At 33.4% G+C, this 11,211-nt stretch overlaps 4 protein-coding genes across 7 annotated transcripts in view; 3 read left to right on the top strand and 1 right to left on the bottom strand.

Annotated features, from left to right (window-relative positions):
* The first annotated feature begins 3,054 nt into the window (after nt 1-3,054).
* RpL17 (ribosomal protein L17) lies at nt 3,055-4,380 on the top strand. Of its 2 annotated transcripts, none has more exons than XM_065357809.1 (5): nt 3,055-3,205; nt 3,531-3,611; nt 3,709-3,843; nt 3,911-4,106; nt 4,181-4,380. In XM_065357809.1, exons 2-5 carry the CDS (start codon nt 3,531-3,533, stop codon nt 4,324-4,326), a joined length of 558 nt encoding a protein of 185 aa, XP_065213881.1. In that variant the 5' UTR covers nt 3,055-3,205; the 3' UTR covers nt 4,327-4,380. The 2 variants fall into 2 exon arrangements, with proteins under 2 accessions (XP_065213881.1, XP_065213882.1); XM_065357810.1 differs by lacking the exon at nt 3,055-3,205 and adding an exon at nt 3,238-3,256.
* A 165-nt stretch (nt 4,381-4,545) lies between these two features.
* Nucleotides 4,546-6,878, bottom strand: LOC135841026 (mitochondrial outer membrane protein SLC25A46-like). Of its 2 annotated transcripts, none has more exons than XM_065357807.1 (9): nt 6,743-6,878; nt 6,456-6,658; nt 6,277-6,387; nt 6,102-6,205; nt 5,846-6,024; nt 5,572-5,774; nt 5,371-5,507; nt 5,164-5,282; nt 4,546-5,072 (listed from the first exon to the last, which is right to left on the bottom strand). In XM_065357807.1, exons 2-9 carry the CDS (start codon nt 6,598-6,600, stop codon nt 4,658-4,660), a joined length of 1,413 nt encoding a protein of 470 aa, XP_065213879.1. In that variant the 5' UTR covers nt 6,601-6,658; nt 6,743-6,878; the 3' UTR covers nt 4,546-4,657. The 2 variants fall into 2 exon arrangements, with proteins under 2 accessions (XP_065213879.1, XP_065213880.1); XM_065357808.1 differs by having other exon boundaries at nt 6,456-6,614; nt 6,686-6,826.
* A 54-nt stretch (nt 6,879-6,932) lies between these two features.
* Nucleotides 6,933-7,942, top strand: hoip (NHP2-like protein 1 hoip). Its single transcript, XM_065357811.1, has 4 exons — nt 6,933-7,083; nt 7,242-7,362; nt 7,487-7,624; nt 7,704-7,942. Exons 1-4 carry the CDS (start codon nt 7,081-7,083, stop codon nt 7,826-7,828), a joined length of 387 nt encoding a protein of 128 aa, XP_065213883.1. The 5' UTR covers nt 6,933-7,080; the 3' UTR covers nt 7,829-7,942.
* Nucleotides 7,943-8,880: 938 nt separating this feature from the next.
* Pisd (phosphatidylserine decarboxylase) overlaps nt 8,881-11,211 on the top strand; it is a 33,716-nt gene continuing 31,385 nt past the window's right edge. Inside the window, exons 1-2 of one of the 2 annotated variants that reach the window (XM_065357804.1) lie at nt 8,881-9,129; nt 9,856-9,987. In XM_065357804.1, the coding sequence (XP_065213876.1) occupies nt 9,930-9,987 (58 nt within the window). In that variant the 5' untranslated portion in view covers nt 8,881-9,129; nt 9,856-9,929. The remainder of the gene's footprint in view (nt 9,130-9,855; nt 9,988-11,211) is intronic. The other variant, XM_065357805.1, reaches the window with a different exon arrangement.

Raw genomic sequence — 11,211 nt, 5'->3', positions numbered from 1 at the left:
CCACATATTTCATAAATATCTTTTGCCAATACCTAATTTTAAATCGTTAATGGGTAGGTAGGTAGATACTTAGAGGTAGCTGTAGGCCGCTGATCAAAAAGACCCGTAATTTTTCAACGAAAAATTTCAAAGGTCATTTCAGTACATGTCATTTGGTGATTTATTGGGTAGCAATTTTAACATAAATTTATTTATCATCATCAAAAATCCACTTGTGTCTATGAATGTACCCATGACTTCAGATGTGTTGATCGGGGAGTAAAAAATAATTCTTTCCAGTATAATATGTATCTAGCTGAAGTTCCTATAGGGGAGTTGGTGAGTTTATTCCTTAAGCACAAAAAATAGTCGACTTGATTCCCACCTCGTTTTTGCATACAGCAGAAAAGTGCCAAAATTTGACATTCAAGTGTAAATTTTGGCACTCGAATAGCACTAAACAGGAAAAAACGAGGAGTATGAGTACTGCCTGTGAGATATAATCAATTCTGAAATTATTCCTTGCTAGAAAAGAAGGAAAGGATGAAAGAATGGAATTTTTTTAGGCGTATATTAGGCTGCACAAAAGATTTCAGATTCGTACAAGAAAATAGGTGATGACTGATGAGTAATCTGGTACATACGGATTCTGTATTACTACATACCTACTGCGTTATAGTACAAGTGCATCGAAAAGTCATTTCATTCTTTATGAAATTCTACGGAATATAATTTTTTCAAGCTTTGAGAATTGACTTTCAAATTTAATGCGACTAATTTTTACGGCTTTTTCGGATTTTTACATCTTATTGTAGAGAAAGTACTTCAAAAAAAAAAATGGCAGATGCAATGGTTTAAAATTAAACTTGAATAAAATGATGTCGATTATGTGATTGGTAAATGATAATCTACATTCATTCACGAATTTGGATACCCATTTAACATAAGCTTCAGTCTGACTTCATCAACTATCATATTCATAAACACACCTATTTAAATAAAATTAGAATGCCACCACTCAGCGGCGTAGCTATAAGATTTTTCCAATGGAAAACACAGAAAAGCAAAACAAGATTCTCAAATAAGTAGGTACTTATGAAAAAGTGGAAATTGAAGTATTTTTCCAAAACTGCTTCAAATTATACGATGATTCTATGAAAATTAAAATGAAAGTGGGTACCTACTAGCTGCTCGCGCGAAGATGGAGCAAAAATTTTGATTGAATTTTAAAATGATTTAATATTTCTTTTAAAAAGGTGAGGACCTCGGCAATGAAAAGAGCGTTAAAAATCCTATAAAAGCCAATACCTAACTTAAGCCACACTGTACAGTAGGGTAGAAACGCTGCATATTTTTGTACTTGATAAAAATACGTACCTACCTACATCAATTTCCTCGAAACTTGGTACCTAACTTCATGATGTTTGTCTCACTTTGATACTAACCTCCTCATATTAATATGTACTTTAATTTAAAATTTGTCACATGCAATAATACTAGTACAGGGTGCCCAGAAATATTGAGCAGCCTTAAAAAGGTTTCTACTAAAATACTGTGGTTGGTCACAGTGAATGATAATAATGATAGCACATGATTGGTTGTTGGACTGGAGACATAACATTCCACCAATCATATGCATCTATTTCACGTTGCCAACCTATATTTTTAATGAAAAACTTTCTTTGGGGTGCTCGATATTTCTGGGCAACCTGTACCTACTACCTAGTACCTAGTTGTTTAAATCTGAGCCTGAGCATTCAAAAATTAAATGCAAATTGTTAAGTCTATGTCTATGGTGTTTTCAAAAGCGGGAAATTAAGACATCGAATCAAAAAGTACCTACCTACTCTTGACCACAACTAAATTGGTAAATTATTTTATTTTTCACAAATTTTCAAAATTTGATTTGTTACGAATATGATTGTAATAGGTAGCCCTAGCCCGAACTCCAACTCCATCCAGGTTGTCAGTCAGTTTGGATGAATTGTTATTTTCGTGAAAATTACTGAGAAGTAATAATTCAACTTCTGTAATCTGTAATCACACATATAAGTTTTCTCTTCCCTTTCAAAATATTACACTACCGATAGTGATAATCAATCGAAATTCGAAATATCTATCTAAAACAAATTTGGTCAATGCTGTGGTAGGAAGAGAAAATGAAAATGCCTTCGGATCATCAAACAGTCAACCATCAATACAAATTGCCACTGCCACGAATCCACGAAAAGATAGTTACTTTGACTGCCATTTGTCACGGAGCGCTAACAAGCTCACTACGTCACTAGCGATCCTGCAAATGCAAAACGTGTAAAACGTAATAACGTAAAACTCGTGAATTTTAAATTAATTAAAATGCAATAATTTTTCTTTTATTGTTTTACATTATAAATTATCAAGTTTTTTCAATGACCTAAATTTCAAATTTGATGATAAATTAGAATTTTTGAAAAAAAATTGAAATTTTTATTGATGTTGGTGGTTGCATTTTACCATTCCCTACATACATTTCAGCAACAAGGGATATTTATCACGTATGTATTGCTGTTTTTAGTGTTGGGGGGCGTTGTGTCTGCTCACCTCGGCTTCGCCTCGGTTGCGCTGGTCGCTTTGTCGTTCATACTATGTCGGTTAACTTCCCTCGGCCTTCGGCCTCGGTGAGTACAATTTTTTTATAAACAACCGCAAGTGCTACATACACGGTAAATGTCCAGCCTCCGTCTGAACTCACCAAGGGGAGTAATGTCGATCGAGTGAAATATAAATTATGAACGGCTCGGCTTCGCCTCGCCTAATTCGGCATACTATTCGAAAAATAAAAATAATATTAATAAAATACACTTGAAAAAAAATTTATGGTAAAAAAAAATTTTCAAAAATTTGGAATCGAGCGGGGATCGAACTCTGGACCTTCCGATTACTAAGCCTTCTGTCCTGCCACACCGCCATCGCTGCTGGTTGCAAGAACTCGTTTTCGAACGCTATAGAAGCAGCGGAACAACGACGAAAACGAAAACTACTTATATACGCGTGCGCGCGCATGTACGCGTTGCTGAAACGATGTAGGGAATGCTTAAATGCTTGGTGGGCACAGAAACTATTTGATTTTCATCTCTCAAGTACAATCCTGGCATTGTGTTTCGCATTTGGGTGGCCGTAAGTTTACATTTTTTGGGAATTGAAGAATCGTCGTTCACGTGTCCATCGTTGTTGTAAAGTTATAAAAGTAAGTTTGAATTTTATTTAATTAATAGAATTTAATTTATAATTATTTGTTGTAAGTATACTTCAAAAATGCGAGTTCTGTTTGTTATAGTTTATAAGCATACAAAGTAGTATTTGATTTTCTTTTCCTTATCACGAGGAAATTCTCCTAGTTTTATCAACACGCCGGATCTGATCCGTCCTTTTCTTTTCATGAAGTTATTATATGTACCGAGCTTTTTACTGTGAATAATCGCATATGTTATTTTTTATCGTATTCCTCAATCCATATTGATTGTTTTGCTACTAGTTGGTTGTATTACAGTGAGTTATTTTTCGTTTTTCAGATGGGTAAGTACGCCAAAGACGCGAGAAACCCAGCCAAGTCATGCAGGGCTAGAGGTTCTAATTTACGGGTTCACTTCAAGGTAATTTGTGTTTTCTAGTAATCACTGTAATTTAATGTATGCTACTCCGGTGCCATATTAGATATGTAGTAAATTTCATCTTGATTTTGTTCCATAGAATACACGGGAAACAGCCAAGACTATCAAAAGAATGCCATTAAGAAGAGCTATTCAATTCTTGAAGAACGTACAAGATCAACAAGAATGCGTTCCGTTCAGAAGATTTAACGGTGGTGTTGGTCGTTGTGCTCAAGTACGTCAGTTTTGTGTTGTTATCTTTAATTTGGAATGCGGCTATTATTAATTTACGTACGTTGTAGGCTAAGCAATGGGGCACTACTCAAGGACGTTGGCCAGTCAAATCTGCTCAATTTTTATTGGAATTGCTGAGAAATGCCGAATCAAACGCGGAATTTAAAGGTCTTGACAGTGACAGATTATTCATCGAACACATCCAAGTTAACAGAGCTCCGTGTCTTCGCAGAAGAACCTACAGGGCTCATGGACGTATTAATCGTAAGTACTTACGAATTTATCTCGTATTATTGAAAAGATATCGTTGGTTTTAACTGTCGTCTTTCTTTTCACAGCTTATATGAGTTCCCCGTGTCACATCGAAGTTATTTTAACCGAAAAGCAGAAATACGTTAGCAAAGTTAGCCGTGACGATAGTCAAAAGAAGAAAGTTTCCAAGAAGAAGTTGGCAAGACAAAAGGAGAAGATGATGCGAGAATAAGGCGTTCTTTATACTATTTGAAAATATATTTTAAATATGTTCGAAATTTTTTCATTCGGTGTTGGATTTATTCGTTAACGTGTGAAGGGAACTACGTTTACGAGGTAAACGAAGTAGGTTTATTAGAATTGAGTTTATTCGATTATCACTCTTGAGAATTCATGAACAAATCATGTGCTTGGTTGACTTAAGTATATTTTGAAATGAAAAATCGAGTCATTCTCAAAGAAAAAATTCGAGTTTATTACATGTCAAACCTAAATACATTTAAACTTCATAACATACTTAAGAACGTGTTGGAAAAAGTAATATTAACTAATAATTCAATAAACTATAGGTATCGCGAAAAAGGCTTATCGTTGAAATCATCGGAATCCGAGGATAAATCCTCGTATGTCTTTTTCGGACGATTTTTGATTTCTGCGCTTTTTTTGGTTTTCACCTCCGGATGCGGAACTGGTTTATTCCAATCGATATTTCTTCCAACCACATAATTACTAGATTCATTCTTACAAAATAAATATGAAACTTGAGTAAATACAAATTTGCTTAATTTAAGAATAGAAGTGTAAGCGATGCACTGCATCATCAACGCTCCAAAGCCTTTGTAAAGACCAGCATAACCTTCCTCACGAATTGTAGCATTATAGCAATCCATAACGCCTTCAAAATTGGTTAAAATGGGTCTCACTGAAGCACCATCGTCCAAGTCATCGATGATAGTTCGGGTACCTTGCAAATGCAATCTACAAAACAAAACATGAGTAAATTTCCGAAAAAATGATAATACATATATGATATGTATACTGAATGGGACAATGTAAAATTTGATTTTACCTATGAAGAATGGTTTCCAAAGGAAACAATACGATATCTGCAGAAAGAACAGCAACTAATGAAGAAGATATTTCAATATTCTGGTGATCTTTGGTTAGGAAATTTTTTGGAATCGCTCCCTAAATAAGAAACATAGCATCCGATGTTAGATTTTAATTCCTAAACGAAAGTATTAAGTAATAACAAATCGTTTCAATAGAGCTGTACCCGTCGACGATGCTGCATTTCTTGATTGAATATTAAAGCTTTGGCAATCACAGTTTTTAAGAATAGAGTGAACATATGTTTTACGATGAAATACACCGCAGTTGGTACTACCAATGACCAAACCGGTAACATTCGCCCTAAAACAAGTTGTCAAATAAACACTGAGCAACTTCTAAACGATTGATAGATGAAATCGCATACCTTTTTGAGGATATCCGAATGAAAGTAATCTTCTCAAGCCTTCTTTGAAAACATCTAAAAATTCTGGCTTCTCGCTAGCGATTTCGCTTTGTACAGTTTCCAGCAGGCTTGCCGAATAAAACGGAGTAATTATAGCGCAGGTGATACATTTCAGCAATAAATGTTTTCCCATACTTTTACCAGAAGATTCCAAAGAAATTTCTCTGTAACATAAATTACCTCGTACAAAGAATTTTCACCATATTATTTTCAAAATCTACAAGAAGAGACTCACTTTGGCCAAAATGTTATTTTGGATATGAGATCTTGCACAGCTAGTGTTAGGCCTTTGATTACTAAAACACTTCCGACACCTTTCCACAAGCAAGTGATACCTTGCCATCTATGAATATTTACGACGATCGGTATCAAAGTAACGGGGACTATATGATACCGGGAGAGTTTATTATTCACCTGAAAAGTAAATTACGAATTATATACTTTTACAAAAGAAAATCTGCGAAGCGGTATTATTTAAGTCGTATAAGTACCTGACACTGTCTTCGGATTACAACGAAAGGATGACTAACAAGATGTTCAGTAATTAGGGAAACAATTTGCAAACCAGCGTTGGTCCATTTTCGTATGAAAATTACTATAAGAAAATCGTCGCATATTAATTATAAATTCATGATGATCATTTTGAAGTGAACATTTCTTACTGACTTTCCTCTTCTTCTAGCTCATCTTTGAAACGTTCCTGAATAGTTGCTTCAAATTCATTCACTTTTTTATCAAACTCAGGATCTCTTTGAGGAGGATTCAAGTACGACTCGTCTGTAGAAAATGGAAACAATGTTAATCCTAATCAGATAATGAATGAGAGACTTACAAGTGAAACTCACCTGCTTCATCGTTATAATCGAAAGCTGTTGAATTATTGTATAAAGTTGCTTCATAATTTACAGGAGATGACGAATTAGGATTAAACCAGTGATCAGCTGGATTAATTCTGTTATCGGGACCAAAATATAAATTTTTCTCGTCCATTATGAACGCAAATTCTGAGTGTTTCGATTAAGTAATTATTCCTGATGATCATAACACACTGCAACACATAATTTTACTTACGTACAGCTTCAAAATTTACACAGTTATGAGTTATCTGAATGAAAGCAGAACATCGACCGACCAAAATTCTTTTCCAAAATTCAAATCATAGGGCACAAGACAGCGCAAACTCCTCAGTCCTCAAGATTTTGAAATTTTGCATCAGCCCATCACAGATAAAAATTGTAAGTTTTTCAAGAATTTGAAGCAATGTGATAACACGAATGTTTTGATTTGCATTTGCGTGAATGTGTGTGTAAAGGTGCGATAGTAGTTGTAATCGTGGCGCGTGTGTTGGTGTGTTTCGAATATTTCGTCTCGTGGTGTTAAGTAAATAGAAGCGGCGTGGTTTGGTTGAAATTGTTAAATTACAATTATTCTGAAGAATATTTCAAAGTTTTCGTTGAATAATTGAAAAATATGGTAAGTTAGCATTTCTTATTTACTCTATTACATTTGTATGAAGAAATTTATGAGAATTACAACATTGCGATGTGTTTCATTTGATGCGGTGATAAGAAAATTATTTGTTTTGGTGGCTGATTTTTTGCTAATTTGTTCATATTTTCCCTGTATTTCAGGCTGAAGAAGAGATTAATCCTAAAGCGTACCCTCTCGCTGATCCCGAGCTCAGCTCAAAAATACTCAACTTAGTTCAACAAGCTACGAACTACAAACAGTTACGTAAAGGAGCGAACGAAGGTAAGTGTTTCTTTCGCTATTTCTTACGTGGGAATTTTATTGAGATGCATACTGGACGGAATGTTTCTCTGTGCCGATGGAATGTATTCTATCCTTATGTGTTATTTTCCGATATGTTTTTCAGCTACGAAAGCTTTGAATCGAGGTTTGTCGGAATTTATCGTGATGGCTGCGGATGCTCAACCTTTAGAAATTCTTTTACATTTACCTCTACTTTGTGAAGATAAAAACGTTCCTTACGTTTTTGTACGGTCGAAACAAGGTAAATATCTTATACCCTAGGGTAGGCGCGTGGAAACTGACCAATTATTCGTCAATTTTCAATTTAAATTCGTTTTCAGCTCTTGGACGTGCCTGTGGAGTATCCAGGCCAGTGATCGCGTGTGCTGTCCTTATAGAAAACGGTTCGCAGTTGAAGTCGCAAATTCAATCCATTCAGAATGATATAGAAAGGCTACTTATTTGAGGAAGTATATTTTGTACCATATTGAATCTAGATTAAGATATTTATAAGGTTTTTATTTTAAATTACTGAGGTTGCAGTTGACGTTTACTTCCGTAATACATTTTTTTCAACGTGTTTAATTTTTTTATGACATTCATTCATATTCTAAATAGGTGGTAGAAATTGAAGCAACATATCTGAATTTCTGAGACGTGAGATTCATTTGGGTGTCTGGTATATGTGCTACGCAGTGTTATTTATTTTGCAAATACAGTTTTTCGGCATACAATTGTTGAGGTGAAAACCTTAAATATTGTTCATGGTATAATAATTTTAAATCTGGTTACATTACATATCGTTGATTATGACACAATTTCCTTGAAGTGATTTAATAATTCTATCACTTATGTAAATAACATGCTGTAAAACGGAAATAATTACTCGATAAAGTGAAGAAAGAGAAAAAAAGTGCAGAAGCGAGCAAGCGACTTCACCAGTCCAACTTGCAACTGAAAATGAATGAAAATGATTGGAAAATTTGGTATGGTCGTATTTTACTTTCTTGCGAATTGAATTCATTCCATCAAAATGAAGAAAGTTGGTAACTTTGTTTTTGATTTTATGTAAAATGCAATGGATTTATGAATTATGACTGATGCCCGATGAATATGAATTCATTTTTATTTTTGAAAAATGAATTTTGTTTTATGTACCCCTCAGGCCTCACTCCTCAAAAAGTTCAGACTTCGGAGGAACTTGAAAGTCAACTTTCAACGCGACGATGTCGACTCTTCGTCTTCGATAGTTGAATAGAGTGAAGTTGAATGAAATGAAATAATTCTGTTGAAAATGAAAAATGAAGAAGAAAAAAAAATAAAAATTTCTCTTTTAGTGAGAAAGAGCGGAATATAACAATGCCACAGCTTTTCATTCATTCTCAAACACACCCACGTGATATAAACCAGCCAATCCCATGAGATTAAAGTTAACGCTCTCTATTGACGTAACACTGCAACGTGTTTTGCAAAGTTCGGGGTTCGGAGAGGGAACATTGTGCGAACTCAAACAATACACTCAAATCAAAGTTCAAAATCCTGAGTGATTTTCCGCTGGGTAGCTAGAACAAAGTTTTTATCAGCGATGCTGCCGATGCTTCAAATATTTTAATTATTGCATTGTTATTTATTTTTATCTTTTTTTAAATGAAATGTGTGAATTATTAGTGAAAGTCTGACATTCGTGTTTGTGCATCAGCATATTTTCCTTCTTTGATATGATTTTCAAACGATATCAGTCTTCTAACAACGATCGCACCATACAAGGTAACAGATGGTTTTTCGTGTAATTTATCGTTAAACTGTTTCATTTCCCATAGTATTACAAGATTTGCGAATTCGTAAAACTATAACTAACTTTTAATGTACGGTTGGAATTAAAATAACTCAAATTTAACACATTACCTACATTCTTACGTAATTCTGATGTGTTATCTCACACTAACCAGTTTCAACAAAGATATTCACTTTCAGTGATGAATTGATGTTAATCTCGAGATTTTCAAATGTGCTCTGAATATCTTTTATTCCCTCGAATGAATAGCTTGATTATTATCAATTAAAACCCTCTGTGTTTCGCCTCATTTTTTAATCATGTGGAGTCGATGAATGCTGAATGAAGTACTGATATGTAAAAATTGAAACTTACGCGAATTAATTTTAATTTTTAAAATGTGTAACTTGGTGTCAAAACATTCATGTATTTATTGGTGTGCTTGTAGCAAGAAGGTGTATTATTGTGTACAGTTCATGTATTATTTATTTATGTGTCATTTAATGTATTTTCCGGTTCATTATAGAGATTGGGAAATTATCTCATAACTCGTTTCCTATGTAGAAATTTCAATGTAAGATACGATTCCTAAAACTGAATTTTTTTCATTCAAACTGATATTGTATTTTAAGGGATAGTTCACGTTTTAATTATGGTATTTCCAACGTAACATTTTAATTCAAAATTGCTAAAAATGTTTGTTTTTTCATTGTCTCTAGCGTCAACTACTGGATAAGTGGGTGAATGAATGAAAAGGTATTAGATACCTTAAAGTTACATATCTTCTGCCAAAATGAGATATTCCATTTGCGTTTTATCATGTGTTTTGATATATTTATACTTTGATATATGTAAGTAAACCAAGTTTATTCTCTTTTTTCTCTGCTGGCTTAATTTTGAGAACGCATTTTTATTTTTATTTACTATTTTTTTTTTTTTTTTTTTTTTGTTACCTGTTTCCAGTATATCTCCATTACTAGTATTTACTTGATCGAATATCTTAGAAAAGTACGTGTGTGATCGATTATAGTATAGTAGATAAATTTTCATTTTATTAAATAATCGCAAATCGTGAAGCATTTGTACTATTGTCAAAAAAAATTAAATTTGTATTTAGCCGTTTGGAATGATTTTCATATTCACATCCCCAAGACTTACGGTTTATTATTTCGTAGACGTTTGTTTTATTTCAAGTAATCGACACATTTTTGTGATAATTTTATTTTATAGTTGTTATACCTGTTGAATGATTTGCCAATACCTAATTTTAACACCTTTTTTTCAATCAGCTGCTCGTATATTATTATGGTAGTTTCGTCATTAATACGCCGTGTAATCGATTCGCGTACCGATTAATCGATCATTCAATTTATTATGCAAATTATTTTGTCGTTGTACCTATTCGTGAATTTTTGAAAAGACAATTAAGTAAATGGAAAATTTGATCAATTAAACGTCAAATGAAAATTTTTCTTCGAATGTTCTCAAATTTATACTAAATTACATGTATCATTTGACTCAAATTTCTTCGAATTTGTTCAAGAAGGTCGAGCTTTCGGCGTTTTCTTTTTTTGCTCTTGGTCAAACTTCATTTCATTCAAAGAATTTTCTACTAAATTGTAGGTACTTTTTTAAAAACTTGATGGATAATTTAAACCACGATAAGAGTCATATCTTATCGTTTTTTTTTTGTTTGCAAATTTCCACGTATATAATTTTATTTTGTTACAATAATCTCAGCTAGCGCCTAAAATCATAAATCATTAATTCGAAGTTGCACAACTACAAGTTTATTTTTCCTCTACGTAATTAATTCTTAATTTCAACTTATTGGGAATTTCCCTACACACCTTGATGCCACACGCAAAGATCACCGAACGAAATGAATTTCATGATTTAGGCCTGTAATATGCGTTTATTTTAATGAATCGTTGAAACAATAAAATTATATTCGTAATTAAGATAAATGTTATCATACGTCTAGAGTTGATTTTAAACTTTTTTCGATCATTCGAATGGTATGGACTGACGTTTTGCATATTTAAATTATCGTTTCTAAATGACCCAGTGTATGG

This window comes from Planococcus citri, chromosome 3, assembly GCF_950023065.1.
Source record: "Planococcus citri chromosome 3, ihPlaCitr1.1, whole genome shotgun sequence".
In the NCBI taxonomy this organism is placed as follows: Eukaryota; Metazoa; Arthropoda; class Insecta; order Hemiptera; family Pseudococcidae; genus Planococcus; species Planococcus citri.
The sequence above is the reverse complement of the archived record's forward strand: the minus strand, read 5'-3'. Positions and strand labels throughout refer to the sequence as shown.

What these genes read in the sequence shown, in the direction of transcription:
- RpL17 (XM_065357809.1), top strand. Translation starts at nt 3,531, where the DNA reads ATGGGTAAGTACGCCAAAGACGCGAGAAACCCAGCCAAGTCATGCAGG. An exon ending in GTGTTGGTCGTTGTGCTCAA is followed by an intron (nt 3,844 to 3,910) that starts GTACGTCAGTTT and finishes CGTACGTTGTAG; the next exon opens with GCTAAGCAATGGGGCACTAC. An exon ending in GGCTCATGGACGTATTAATC is followed by an intron (nt 4,107 to 4,180) that starts GTAAGTACTTAC and finishes TTCTTTTCACAG; the next exon opens with CTTATATGAGTTCCCCGTGT.
- LOC135841026 (XM_065357807.1), bottom strand. Translation starts at nt 6,600, where the DNA reads ATGGACGAGAAAAATTTATATTTTGGTCCCGATAACAGAATTAATCCA. An exon ending in CGATTATAACGATGAAGCAG is followed by an intron (nt 6,388 to 6,455) that starts GTGAGTTTCACT and finishes CATTTTCTACAG; the next exon opens with ACGAGTCGTACTTGAATCCT. An exon ending in AAATGCAGCATCGTCGACGG is followed by an intron (nt 5,283 to 5,370) that starts GTACAGCTCTAT and finishes TTTCTTATTTAG; the next exon opens with GGAGCGATTCCAAAAAATTT.
- hoip (XM_065357811.1), top strand. An exon ending in ACGTAAAGGAGCGAACGAAG is followed by an intron (nt 7,363 to 7,486) that starts GTAAGTGTTTCT and finishes TATGTTTTTCAG; the next exon opens with CTACGAAAGCTTTGAATCGA. An exon ending in TTTTGTACGGTCGAAACAAG is followed by an intron (nt 7,625 to 7,703) that starts GTAAATATCTTA and finishes ATTCGTTTTCAG; the next exon opens with CTCTTGGACGTGCCTGTGGA.